General features: G+C 38.0%; 1 protein-coding gene across 4 annotated transcripts in view; it reads left to right on the top strand.

Moving 5' to 3' along the window:
• The first annotated feature begins 2,876 nt into the window (after positions 1-2,876).
• The window catches only part of SUZ12 (SUZ12 polycomb repressive complex 2 subunit), a 39,046-nt gene continuing 28,953 nt past the window's right edge, over positions 2,877-12,969 (top strand). The window contains exons 1-5 of one of the 4 annotated variants that reach the window (XM_060395247.1): positions 2,877-2,902; positions 3,315-3,401; positions 5,714-5,760; positions 5,845-5,909; positions 10,155-10,223. In XM_060395247.1, coding sequence (XP_060251230.1) covers positions 3,353-3,401; positions 5,714-5,760; positions 5,845-5,909; positions 10,155-10,223 — 230 coding nt within the window. In that variant the 5' untranslated portion in view covers positions 2,877-2,902; positions 3,315-3,352. Of the gene's footprint in view, positions 3,402-5,713; positions 5,761-5,844; positions 5,910-10,154; positions 10,224-12,969 lie in introns of all 4 variants that reach the window. The other 3 variants (XM_060395248.1, XM_015098517.4, XM_027975270.3) reach the window with 3 other exon arrangements.

Below are 12,969 nucleotides of genomic sequence, written 5' to 3'. Positions count from 1 at the left end.
TAGATAAACACACACACACACACACACACACACAAATCAGGGGGTTATTATGAAAACCCCATAATACACAGTGAATTTTCCATGGTTCTTATGTTTTTCTTTTCTAGACAAAGGGAAAAATATGCAAATTTTTTATTTTAAGTTTCAAACAGAACTGTTGAAATTATTTTTTCATACAAACTTTTATTAGGAAGGTTATTAATATTTTACATTGGAGGGCGTTCCTTTTTAAAAACCGAATTTGATTATCTCTCTCTCAGAACATGTTAGCAAATACAACTTTAGTTTCCTCAAAGTGAGACTTAAACGTTCTTTTTCTTCTGATACAGCTCTTATTGGCTTACTCTAATAGACTCAATGCTTAATCTTAAAGTGATGGGTCCAAGTCACATCTCTGCCACTAAATGAGCAAGTGACTTAACCTCTCTGAGCCTATTTTCTCTTCTGTAAAATGAAAATAATGCCAGCTTCATAGGATCATTATGACAAATTGAGGTAACATACATAAAAGAATACTCACAACTATAAAGGTCAATATGATGGCTATTCTTTCCTTGCACACATATCTAGTCTGGTGCTAGGAAATAGAAAAGGTCAGTGGCCTTTGCTTTTTAGGGGTTTACCAATTCCAAATATGTATGAAAGCCAAAACAAACAAGACCCTTGAAAGCAATTCAAATTCAGTGTGAGGCCGGGGACTAAATATATACCTGTCTTTGACAGTGAATTGGCATCACCAGTCTCAAAAACAGTTGCCACACCAAACTTAAAAAATAACAAAACAACCTAGTCACAGAAGTGACCAACCTTGAGGTGATCTATTAACATTTTATCTATGGAATATAATCTGATTAAGAAGATAGTAATGTGACCAAGATAACTCAATTAATTCTAATTTGTTCGAGGTTATAAGGATTTTTTAGTATGCTACATACATTCTGGACAAAGGAGAATACAAAAAGTGAGAATGTGTTACACAACTCTTCCATAGCATGGATAGCTTTGATTCTCATCATCAGTACTGGTTAGCTACTGTACATTAAAACTACGCCCAGGGTGAAGCCTAGAATGCTATACCATGGCATTCTTAAACGAAATACTCTTTACCAACATCCCAAATCCTTTGGTTCTATTTCTCTGTTCATTGAAGATTTACCATAACCTCTTTGGTTCTATCTGTATTTCCACCCTCCACTTCAAAAGGGGAACCCTATTCTCCTAAATGATGAAGATGGGTAATTTTGTCAGTTACTCTTAATTAACAAATTAGCCTTTAGGCTTATAACTTGATATTTTGTGATTTGCTTAGTATGCTTAGTACTCCAGACCTTGACTGAATTGATGAAACTTCATTTTCTAACCTTGTAAAGCTAAAGATGAGCAATTTAGCAACATCTAATACCCCACAAGCCTCTAGAAAAGGGTTATTTCAGAAACCTAAAGAACAAAACAAAATCTCTTCTTTATTTTGGCAGGGGGAAACTAAAAAAAAAATACTGAGTACAGAACAGTATAACACAGGAGAGCATTCTGAACTTTTTGTTTGAATAAAAAAACAGACTACTTAAAAACCAGCAACAGGTATACCTACTTTTGGATGTGTTTCTAAAATGCCAACTTTTATACTACATGCAAAATCTGCAGAGCTCACTTTCTTAGGTAGAAAATGCGTTGATAAAACCAGCGCTTTGGTTAAATAACCATTCCAAAGATGCCTGCTTCGTAAACATTTTGAAATTAACTATAAAGGGCCCAACGCAAGCATTTAAAAAATATAATTGGAAGTATGAAATGGATCTGTGTTTATCGATTGCAATTTTCGACGATAATATTTCATTTTAATGTAATACAAGATCACAGGATTTCAACTGGAAGGACGTCCTTAGAGATCATATTGCCCAACCTGAAATTCAAATCTCAGAGTATTAGCTCGACTCCAAACCAGTCCGGACCGGAAGCCTGAATCGGGCCTACGCATCTCTTTTCAAAAGAGACAGGCGAAACACCGGATTCCCTCTACAGTTTTTGAGAGCAAAATGAGTAGATGCTCAAGATGGGTGTAGATACTTCTAAAAAATCATCTAGTTTGTCCCTCTGACAACTCGTCTGGTGTCCGGGGATCAAATATCTAGGTTTTACTTCTAACATGTTGAGAAGCCACAACCTCTCTCAGTAAGCATCCTGAAGCTTCACCGCACCTTCAGAACATCGTTTTCTTCATTTGATTTTTGGACATTCAAGCTCCCTAGAAATCGCTCCCTTTGGTGGAGCCCTGCGGCGTTCGAGAGCAGCAGCCGCAAGCCCTTGGCTGCCCCAGTCCTCTTCGGGTCTCGCTGGGTGGGATTCGGCCAAGGGCGGCTTGAGGCACGTGGTGATGAGGGGACCAGGGAAGCGATCCCCGCCCCGCGAGCCCCTTAGACCAGAAGCTACCCGACCCGACCCGACCAAACCCCCAGGCAGGCCCCTTCCTGTGAAGTTAGAGACTCGACGATCCAGCAAGGATCTCGGTTCATTTAGCAGGGCCCTCGCCCCCCAGTTCCTCAGAGACCCGCCTCTCCTCAGGGGTCCTGTATACCCCGGGGGCGGCGACTGACGACGCTCAGAAGGCGAGAAACGGCTCCCTAAGCAGCTCGCTGGGTCCCTCTCTCCCCAGAATGCACCGGGGCCAGCAGGAAGGCCGCTCCGACCCCTAATTTTCCCGCGAATTCAGTTCAAAGAGGCGGCCGGGCCCGCGATCGGCAGCGCGCACGGGCCAACCAAGCCGCGCCTCCGCGAGAAGCGCCTCCGCGTGACTGACGGGGGAATCCGCGGGCCAACGGGCTGGGCGGCCGGGCGGCGCGCGCTCCCGCCGACCAATCAGAGCGCCGGGCGGGGGAAGTGGGCGGAGCGAGGCCAGGCTAGGGTGAGCGGTCTCTCGAGCGGAGCGGGGTTCTCAGGAGGAGACACTTTTTTTTTTCCTCCCTCCTTCCCTCCTCTCCTCCTCCCTTCCCTTCCCCTCTCCTCCCCTCTCTCCTCCTTCCCCCCTCGGTCCGCCGGAGCCTGCTGGGGTGAGCGGTTGGTATTGCAGGCGCTTACTCTCCGGGGCCGCCCGGCGGGTAGCTGGCGGGGGGAGGAGGCAGGAACCGCGATGGCGCCTCAGAAGCACGGCGGTGGGGGAGGGGGCGGCTCGGGGCCCAGCGCGGGGTCCGGGGGAGGCGGCTTCGGGGGTTCGGCGGCGGTGGCGGCGGCGACGGCGTCGGGCGGCAAATCCGGTGGCGGGGGCTGTGGAGGCGGCGGCAGTTACTCGGCCTCCTCCTCCTCCTCCGCGGCGGCAGCGGCGGGGGCCGCGGTGTTACCGGTGAAGAAGCCGAAAATGGAGCACGTCCAGGCTGACCACGAGCTTTTCCTCCAGGCCTTTGAGAGTGAGTGTGTTGGAGGCTTTGAGGGCAGGAATCTCCACTCTTGCAGCGTTAGGGGGCCGGGACACTCGTGCTGGGACCCCCTTCGTCTCCTGGAGTCGGTTTGATTCAGGAGTGGAGGGCGAAATTGAGGGGGCTCTTCCGCCTTCGGGGGTTACGGCTCACGGGGGCTCGAAGTCTAAGGGCTTTGGGGGAGATAGGCTAAGGGGTCCAGGTGAGGTTCGTGCCTCCCCAAAGATTTACACGCGAGCTGAGGCCGTGGGGCCCCGCGTTAAGGGCAGGCTGCTTTTAGGTGAGGAGGTCACGGTTGAACTGAACAGTTGGATCTGCGGTACAGGACTAGTTCTTGCTTTCTTTCATGCCTTCCGTACTCCCAAGTACAAGGCTGTCGGTTGTAGGTTCAGAGGAGCAAAATTAAGCCTGTGAAGAGAGGAATGCAGTAAAATCGACCAAATTGTCAGTCTGAAATGCCTTCGCAAGAACTTGGTGCTGCACATTAACATGGCACCTTTTGATGCTCTAAACCTTTCAAATCTTTCCACCCATTTAAGGGGGATGTAAACTGAGACAGGTAGTGCTTAAGCAACTCACTTCACTAGACACGCTCTCGGAATTCTGCCCGTTTTGTTTGTGTTCATTTCAGAACATTTTCTGATGTCAATTTCTGTTTTTAAGGTCTGTTTCGAGGGCAAAGCTACGACTTAATTTAGGAAGGGGGCAAGGTGTCTGGAAACAAACAATAGAATTTGTAAGAAACAGCGTGACTATGAGTAACCTGCCCTGTTCTTTAATGAATATTACGTCCTGGTTATTTTCCTCTCTGCTTTGGTGTGGATGTTGTATCTGGATGATATTTAACAGCTAGATGTCTTACAGATACTTGAATAAACTCAGCTCTACCACTCAGTGTCTTTATTTACAATTTTCCGTGGCATATGTTAAGGGCATGGTATCAGCTGTGCTTGGAAAGATGTATTACATTGTTTAATACCCTTCTTTCATTCTCACTCATTAGTGCTTCATGAAATTCTAATTGAAATTTAATACAAGGAATTTCAGTTTTTATTGAAATGAGTATTGAACCTGCTTGAGAGAGATTTACATTATTCTCGCGTTTCCTTAATATAGTTTCGGAAATCTGTAGAGGGTTTCAATTGGAAATACTAAAGCACAGGGATGACAATAAACATACATGTTTGTACCCTTTCTAAAACATCTCATCTCCTTTTAGTTTATTTGAGACTAAAACTTAGCTAACTAAAGATTGAGTGGAAATTTAAAAAATTCTCTAAACATTATGAGAAGACAAATCCTCGAAGAAAGTTTTATCTGTCTTGCTTTCTGATGAGTCTGCTTTGTAGAGATGAACTGTCATTAAGAGTTAGATTTGGAAAAAAAAGATTTGGTCACAGAACAACTTGATTCTCTAATATTGATCTTAGTTTCTGAGACATGTATATGCTTTGATGTATTTATGAATACAGTAATTTTTATATTGCTTTATTTAAAGAAATATATTACTAACATGTCATTAATGTAACTGGTATTATGGTATTTGTGTATAAAATATTTTCTATCTATAACCTACGTCCTTTGTAACAAATTTAACTAAACAGCATTAAAAACATTCTGGGAATCTATTACTTTAAAAATATGTGCTGCGATAGTATTTACATACTGAGGTAATATTTTCATTGAGCAAAATAGAAACTTCAACTATAGCTAGAAATAAATTCAATGAAAATTTTAGCTGATCTGTGTTTTAGATTTCAGTACTGACTAATTTTGTTCATATCTGTATTGGGACATCTATCTAGGTAACAGTTGTGTTCTGTTTGAGCTGACTACTGGACAGACTTTTGAAAAGACCAATTAAAAAGTGAAGATTTCATTTTTGTTATTGGCATCAATATGGAGTCCTTTTACGGAATCCAACTATCTCATTTTAGCTACTTTTTAGAAAGAGATGGGTTATTAGTAGTTTATATTAACTAAGTTAAATGAATATAACTACTCTGCGGTTCTGCATACAAACTTGTTTAAAAATAGCTGCCTTAGATATGAAAGGCTTAAAAACAGGATTATAGAGTACCTTAAATTTAAAATAAATGTAGATGCATTTTGTGAGTGTTGTAGACTGAATGTCATTTAATGTGTTGTGCATACTAATTTTCTTGATGTAAATATTCAGTACATGATTTTCATATAGGTGATTAGTTTATATTGGTTATAACATGGGTTGGGTTGGTATTTTCTTAACAACTTAAGTAATGAGTGAATTTAGATAACATTTGGATTTTGTTTCTGTTACCTAGAACCAACGCAGATCTATAGATTTCTTCGAACACGAAATCTTATAGCGGTAAGTAAGCAACAAAATTCATCAGCATTATTTTTTTCCTAGAATTTCATCTATTTAATTTGAATATTTTAACTTTTTTTATAGCCAATATTTTTGCATAGAACTCTTACTTACATGTCTCATCGAAACTCCAGAACAAACATCAAAAGGTACATTTTATGAATCTTATTTCAAGTTGATCAAACCATGTTAAAATTTTGTTTTAAAGTACGATCACTAATGAAAGGTTAAATATGAAAACTGAAGTGAAAGAGTAATTGAATTGATTGCAAAGCAACTTTTTAAAGTACCACTTTTGTAAATCCCAGTTGATTGCCAGTTTATTCCTGATAGAAATGATTTAGTAGTGAAGTAAATGAAGTGATTTTACTGACTGATGTTTTTGCTCTGTGCTAATAGTTTTTTTCAAGTTTGGTAGGAGTTGATTTAAATATTTACTAAATTAGGGCTTATGGGAACTTATCTTTGATACGTAACTTTACCAGTTAATGTCTGAGTATTTCTTTTATGTTCTAACAGTAAAGAAATCTCATTTTATATTTTTGGTGGTGGTTTTATTAAACGGGAAATACTTTTGAAGTCAATAGGAGGAATGTCTTTAAAAACTTCTTAATCTTAATTACTTAGTCTTAAAGTGAAATCTAGAGGTGTCAGAGAGCTTATTTTTGCTTTTAACATTTAACCGTATATAATTATGGAATGCTAGTTTCTTGTTCTGTGCCCATGGTTATTTACTGAGCATATCAAGTGAACAAAACTTTAAAGGAGAGAACCTCTACTAAGCATTTGGTATTGTTATAGTCTTGACTTAGGAAAACCATTAAGCTTTTCAGTAAACTTTGAAAGTAAACTCCTTTGGAGACTCCTGCTGATTACTAAGTAAGTATCAGTGTTTTTTATGGTAAGACATAGTTTAGTTTTGTAGATCTATCTAGATGTATTTTGAAGGATTGAAATGTTGAAACCATTTGTCTTTTGATAATCCCTCTGGATCCAGAGAGAGAGGGCACGCACATGCGATTGTGCCCACGCCTGCACATGTATTTAACTAGTGAAAACTGTCAAATTTCTAAATAACTAGAAAGAAAATGATAGACTAGGCAGCAGAATTAAATATGTCAGTTCTTTACCTGTCTGCTCTATGCCAGGGTTCAGTAAACTTTTTCTGTAAAGAACCAGATGGTAAATATTTTAGGCTTTGTGGTCCAGGAAACAGAATTGAGGATATTAGGTAGTATATAGGTATTATACAAAAAAGAAAAAACATAAGTCAAAAAATTTTTTTATCGATGAAATTCAAAATATAATGATTGAGTGCAGGTTTTTTTTTTTTTTTTTTATTCCCCCACATGGCCTGCAGGATCATAGTTCCCTCACCAGGGATTAAACCTAGGCTCCGGTGGTGAAAGCACTAAGCCCTAACCACTGGACCACCAAGGAATTCCCTACTGCAGTGTTTTATAATACATGCCTACTAATGAGAAATGTGGAGAAATGTGGAATTCTTTTATTTTTGCAAAGTGGGGTGAGGGGATAGCATTTAACATAACTGGGATTTAGAGTTCTCTATTATCAAATTACTTGGAAATGTTTATCTGTAAAAAGCATTCTGGTTTATAGGCTGTGCAAAAACAGACAATAGGCTGCATTTGGCCAGTGGTCCATAACTTGCAGACCCTTGATTTACTCTATAAAAAGTAGGAGGATTTGATTAGTAAATTTTTCTTTCAATATTTTTAATATGGAAATGAGATCATCTAGAGGACTTTGCTGGCAATCCAGTGGCTTAGACTTTGTAATTGCACTGCAGGGGGTGCGAGTTCAATCCTTGATCAGGGAACTAAGATCCTGGATGCTGCCATGTGGCAAAAAAAAAAATTACTGCAGTTATCATCTAGAATGCTATCTGATTTTAATTTAAAGTGATAAAGTTCTTTAAAAGTAAATTTGAGTTAATCTATAAGTGGATTAAAGAATACATCATAATTGTTTATTAGACTGTCTGTGGGATTAATTTCTCTTGTCCACTAATGAGTGGAAGCCATTCTAGAAGTTGAGTAGTAGAAGTGAATTTTCTTAATTTGGTACCCCATAGGTAAAAAATTGTCTTTGGGGACAGTTTCTAAGCAGTTTGTCGGCCAAGAGACATACACGTTCCATTTAGTCTATTTTCCATGTAAGAATGCATTAAGAATCACTGTATTCTTTTGTTGCATGCTTGGCCTGTATGAGACACTGACTCATTTTTAACACTTATACTACAACTTAGTATCTTCAAATGAGTGCTGTCCTTTTCAAAGTAGTTAGTGAATTTGGAAGGTGATGAATTTAGCGCAGTGATTGTGGTCTTTGTTCACAGTGTTCTTGAAACTGCTTTTACAAAATTGCTTTTAGTACTATCCCTTTGCTCACCATGTTTTGGGAACTCCTTTTGTACCATTATAACAACATAATATTCATTGTTGGAATATACTTATCCTTTTGACATGCAGGTGTAAGATTAAATGTAGTATATTTGTTAAAGTCTTTTACTTTTGTTGCACTTCGTAGAGGTATTCAAATTTTATAGGCTGCCACTACCCTGGCACAGTGGAAACACTGGTGAGGAGAGAATGGTGTCTTATTGAGCCCATTTTACTAGGTTTCATGCAAGCTGCTTCTGAATCCTCCCTCCAAAATTTCCTGAAATTTCTTGAATTTTAATAATATTCTCCATTTTGATGACCTTTTGATAACTATATCCCTTGTTAAATCTGAGCTAGAGGAGCAGCACCTGTCTAAAAAACAGAAATACTTGGTGTTGGGAGGTGAGGCTGCTTTTATGTAGTTACCTATATGGTTTGTTTTGTTTTTCCTAAGGAATGCTGGGTTGCTTGTATGATCTGATCTATTTCAAGTGATTATTAATATTCAGTTCTCCTATGAACGGTCTCCATAAAGTTGGAAGAGATGAACCTTGTGACCCACAGTCTTTTCTTCCTACAGACAAGGTTTCTTCTTAATCATTACACAAAGATAAACATTTTATTCTTAAAAGTTTTCAGAAACTTTACAACCTCCTCAGTAGTACATTTCAGTATTTATACTGAAAAGTTCTTTGTAACTAGCCTAAAAGAATCATAGATTTTTCTTCTTTCTTCTCTCTTATCTATGGAGATTGAAAATGTATTGCCATCCTTCTTAAAGAACTTCTTCCTATGCTTTATCAGATGAAACTTTAATATTGAGGTTTTCAGTAACTCTAAAGGTAAAGAGAGAAGCTTTTTTTAAAAAAGACCTTTTGTTAATGGAGGCTATTTATTCACCTGAAATATAGGTTATATCAATTCTATTCTTCCTCTCAGTGTTTTACTATGGTACATTTACATCAACATTTCTCTGCTGATATTTTATTATAGGGTACAATAGCTGTTTTTGAGGAATGAGCATATTAGTAATTTCTAGTATCTGAATTCAAGCTTTACAAAGTAACTAATGTGGAATGCATGAATCTTTTTGAGTTCTAAATTTGAAGGGAGTATTAGAAATATTTGTTTCCCATTAACATATATGAGTCTAGTTTTTTAGCCTCTAAAAAATGTAAATAGTAGATTACCTTAAGAACAAAGATGAGGCTTATTTTAGAATCCATTCATTCTTAAATTGCTTCCTGAGGGTGTGGTTATTCTTAATTTAAGTTTCTATTTTGTGGAAAACTACTTTTTTCTCTTGTTAAGTTAAAAGGCTGATGATTTTGTTATGATTTGATGATATGTCCTTTAAACTTCAGTTATTTTCATGATGGTGACAACCATCTCTTTACAGTGACATATTTAACTTTAGCCATTGCTGCTCATCTTTGAGGGTGTTTTACTATACTTCATATGTTTTATGGAATATCCATATTTGTCAGGTTACTTAATAGAAATATGAATGTTTCAAAATATACGTAATTTGCATTTGTTTGGCCCAGTCCAACAGATGCTTGGCACCTACCGAGATTAAGACAACATGCCAAGCACAATGTGGCTTTCCTTGAAGAAGATGAATCTCTGCCCTTTAGAACTTACAATCTAATAGAAATAAAATATTTATTCAAGTTTCACATTTAGGAGACTAAATGTCAAAATAAGTATAAACCAAGTCCCATAGGTAGGGAGAAATCCCTCTAGTTTTGGATTAATTACCCAAGGTTTCATGGAAAAGTTAGCCTTTGAAATGGGACTTGAAGGCTTGTTTGCTGTATTATAATACACACTGTCTCAATAGTATTCATTGTTATGGCTAACCATCCATAATTTATCTTATTAAAAATAAAAATCACATACCCAGTTTGCCTATTCTAGTGACTAAAGTATAATCTGTTTGTTTTTCCCAGTTGAGAAGTGATTATTTTGTTTATCTGTTTCTTCCAGGAAAACATTTAAAGTTGATGATATGTTATCAAAAGTAGAGAAAATGAAAGGAGAGCAAGAATCTCATAGGTAAGATAACCTATCAGTTTACATTAAGTGACAAACTTGAGGAAAAAAGAAAAAGTACAGTGATCATTTTCATTGTGATCACCTCAATATTGTAAGGAGTTAGAGCGAACTTTAGAGGTCATCTGATCCAAACTCATACACAAATCAGGGATTACTTCTCCTGTAGCCTCCCTGGCAGAGACTCCATTCTTAAGCCTAATCTTGAATATCTCCAGTGCTGGAAACTCACTGTTTTCTAAGGCATTTCTGTTCATTATTATTTTTCTGTACTACAGTTTCTTGCATTTTGAATCAAAGTTTCTGTAACTTTTGGAGTTAGTATTAATCCTGCTACCTCGTCTGAAGAAAGATGGAGGCTCATGTTTATGGTGTACTCAGCTGTACTTGAGGTGCTGTGCCAAGTGCTTCACATGATCACATCTTTTCTAAGGAATCATCTACAGTTCTGAGAGAGGCACTTTTTTCCCCTTTCTCATCCTTCCTCTTACTGACGTCCTTCAGACAAAATATTCTTAACTGTAGTTTATATTTGAAATGTGTTTATCACATGATAGTTTCAGAAACCTGGCCTTTTGGACAGAACCTTAATGTGTGTTTTCAAATATGATTCCCAGAGTTAATCCCTAAATGTTCCCAGTTAGCTTAATATCTCCCTAGGCTAGACAGATGCTTCCAATCCTAGACGGTAGGTATCTACTTACTCTTTGATAAGTAAAGAAAGTTGAGTATTATTCTAAAGAGAAACAGGGACTTGGGTGGTATTTGTTTATTCATTGACTACTTTTAGGGGAGAATGTAGAACTAAACATACTAGATTTTTTTTAAAAATGGAATTGAGAAAACGGCCACAGGATTTTTCTTTTTCTCTTGAAGTTTTAAATCATACTTTACCAACTTAGATAGGATGTACGTTAACTCAATGATGCTTTATTTATAGTATCTCATTTTTGTGACCAAGAGGTATCATTTTTATAATTGCTTTTAAGTTTGCCTTTTCATTTTGGTTATTATTTGAATTTTTTTAATCTCATTTTTAAAATGTTTGCAGTCTTGTAGGACTGAAGCATAATTTATTTCCCTATCTAGGCAGACTTTGATTTGTAAATACACTTTGATGGTTCATTCTAGAAGCTGAGATCCCAAATCTTTACCTAATCAATTACTGCCCAAGGAATACCTTACAGTATTGGTTTATATAGACTGAAAATATGCTCAGTGCATGCACTCTGTTCTTTACTTGAATTTCTGTTCCAAATCCTCTCTGTTCACCTGCCCTGGAAAGACCCTCTGGGCCTTTTGTAGTTAAAGTGTGAAGCTGTAGTCAGAGCCTGACCATACATCCTCACTTCTTTTCTCCTAAACACTTTAATAGTTTGCCCTCAGGTCTTCTGAGGCTTGTGTGAGAAGGAAGAGTGAAAACAAACAGAAGAAAACTTGAACCTTTCTTCATCTCCCCCATCAAAGTTCTACCTTCATCACTGCTAAACGTGACTACTATCTCATTGTGACCTTGGCTTAGATAAATATTACAGAACTTCTCTTAGAGTGTGTGTTGTGAAAAAGATAGATTATTATACTGATACTCACCAAATAATTATATTCCTTTTGACCCAATGAGTTTAACAACTCTGCCAGTACTGTAACAGGGGTATTGTTGACCAACTCACAGAAACTTCAGAGAGTTGCATAGAATTCCTGCTTGTAATTTTAAAAATAGTCTAGGATCTAACTGGGACCAGTGAGTTGGTCATTTCAGCTCCCCAAAATCTTTTTAAACAGACCTATCTGTGTTGGAGCTGACCATGCTTAATACTCAGCAAGGCTCTTCAGGCCCATGTGGTGTTGAATCACTGTACTCAATGTTCCACCCCCCAAGCCCCACACCACACACACTCCATCTTTGTGAACGTCTCATTGTTGCTCCCAGAGTCACTAAAGTTAACTGAGAAATTGGTTCATTTTAAGTTTACCCACAAGGCCCTATGTTACTAAATTCCTTCAATGTATTTTGCATCTCGAATTAGGCATAATGCTGCCGTTCTACTAAACTTTATTATCACATAGGATTGTAAGTTCCCTAGACAGCAGTATATAATGTCAGCACTATAAAACCTTAGTTGCAAGATCTATTGTCAAATTCTCTTATGGGAGAACAAGGTAAATCTTTGTTGTTCCATGAAATTAATTAGTAGACCTTAAAATCTTAAATCATGTACAAATAAAGTATCTCCCATCTATGTTTTTATTCTATACTATCTTAAACATAAAGCTCTTACTCAATTTAACTGGATCCTGGGTTTGTTTAGTAGCTACAGTTGGGATATATTCCATTGGAACTCATGTTTTTTCAGTACTTCAACAGTCTTAATGTCTCCACTCCCAAACCTAATGCATTTCATTCCCCAAAGTTCCAGGAGACTGTTGAGATACCCCAGATACTGTAGTACTACAGCCCAAACGTTAGAACAGTCACATGCCTGATCTATTTAACACAGTTGTAGAGACTTAAAAACAACCAAATTCCTGGCATTATCTGTGCAGAATGAAGTTGGTGTTGAAGGATCTTTTTTGTCCTTTGTACTTTAACTCTGCGGTTATCTTACTTGTCACAGATAATGGCAGAAATTTATTAGGGGATAAGCTGATAGAAAAAAAGAAACATGGGATATTTCATGGTTTTCACTTCTTTAAGGTATCAGTCAGTTTGTGACAGTAGATCAGGGTTGCATTTATAACCTTAAAACTC

Source organism: Ovis aries, chromosome 11 (genome assembly GCF_016772045.2).
Source record: "Ovis aries strain OAR_USU_Benz2616 breed Rambouillet chromosome 11, ARS-UI_Ramb_v3.0, whole genome shotgun sequence".
Taxonomy (NCBI): Eukaryota; Metazoa; Chordata; class Mammalia; order Artiodactyla; family Bovidae; genus Ovis; species Ovis aries.
The sequence above is the reverse complement of the archived record's forward strand: the minus strand, read 5'-3'. Positions and strand labels throughout refer to the sequence as shown.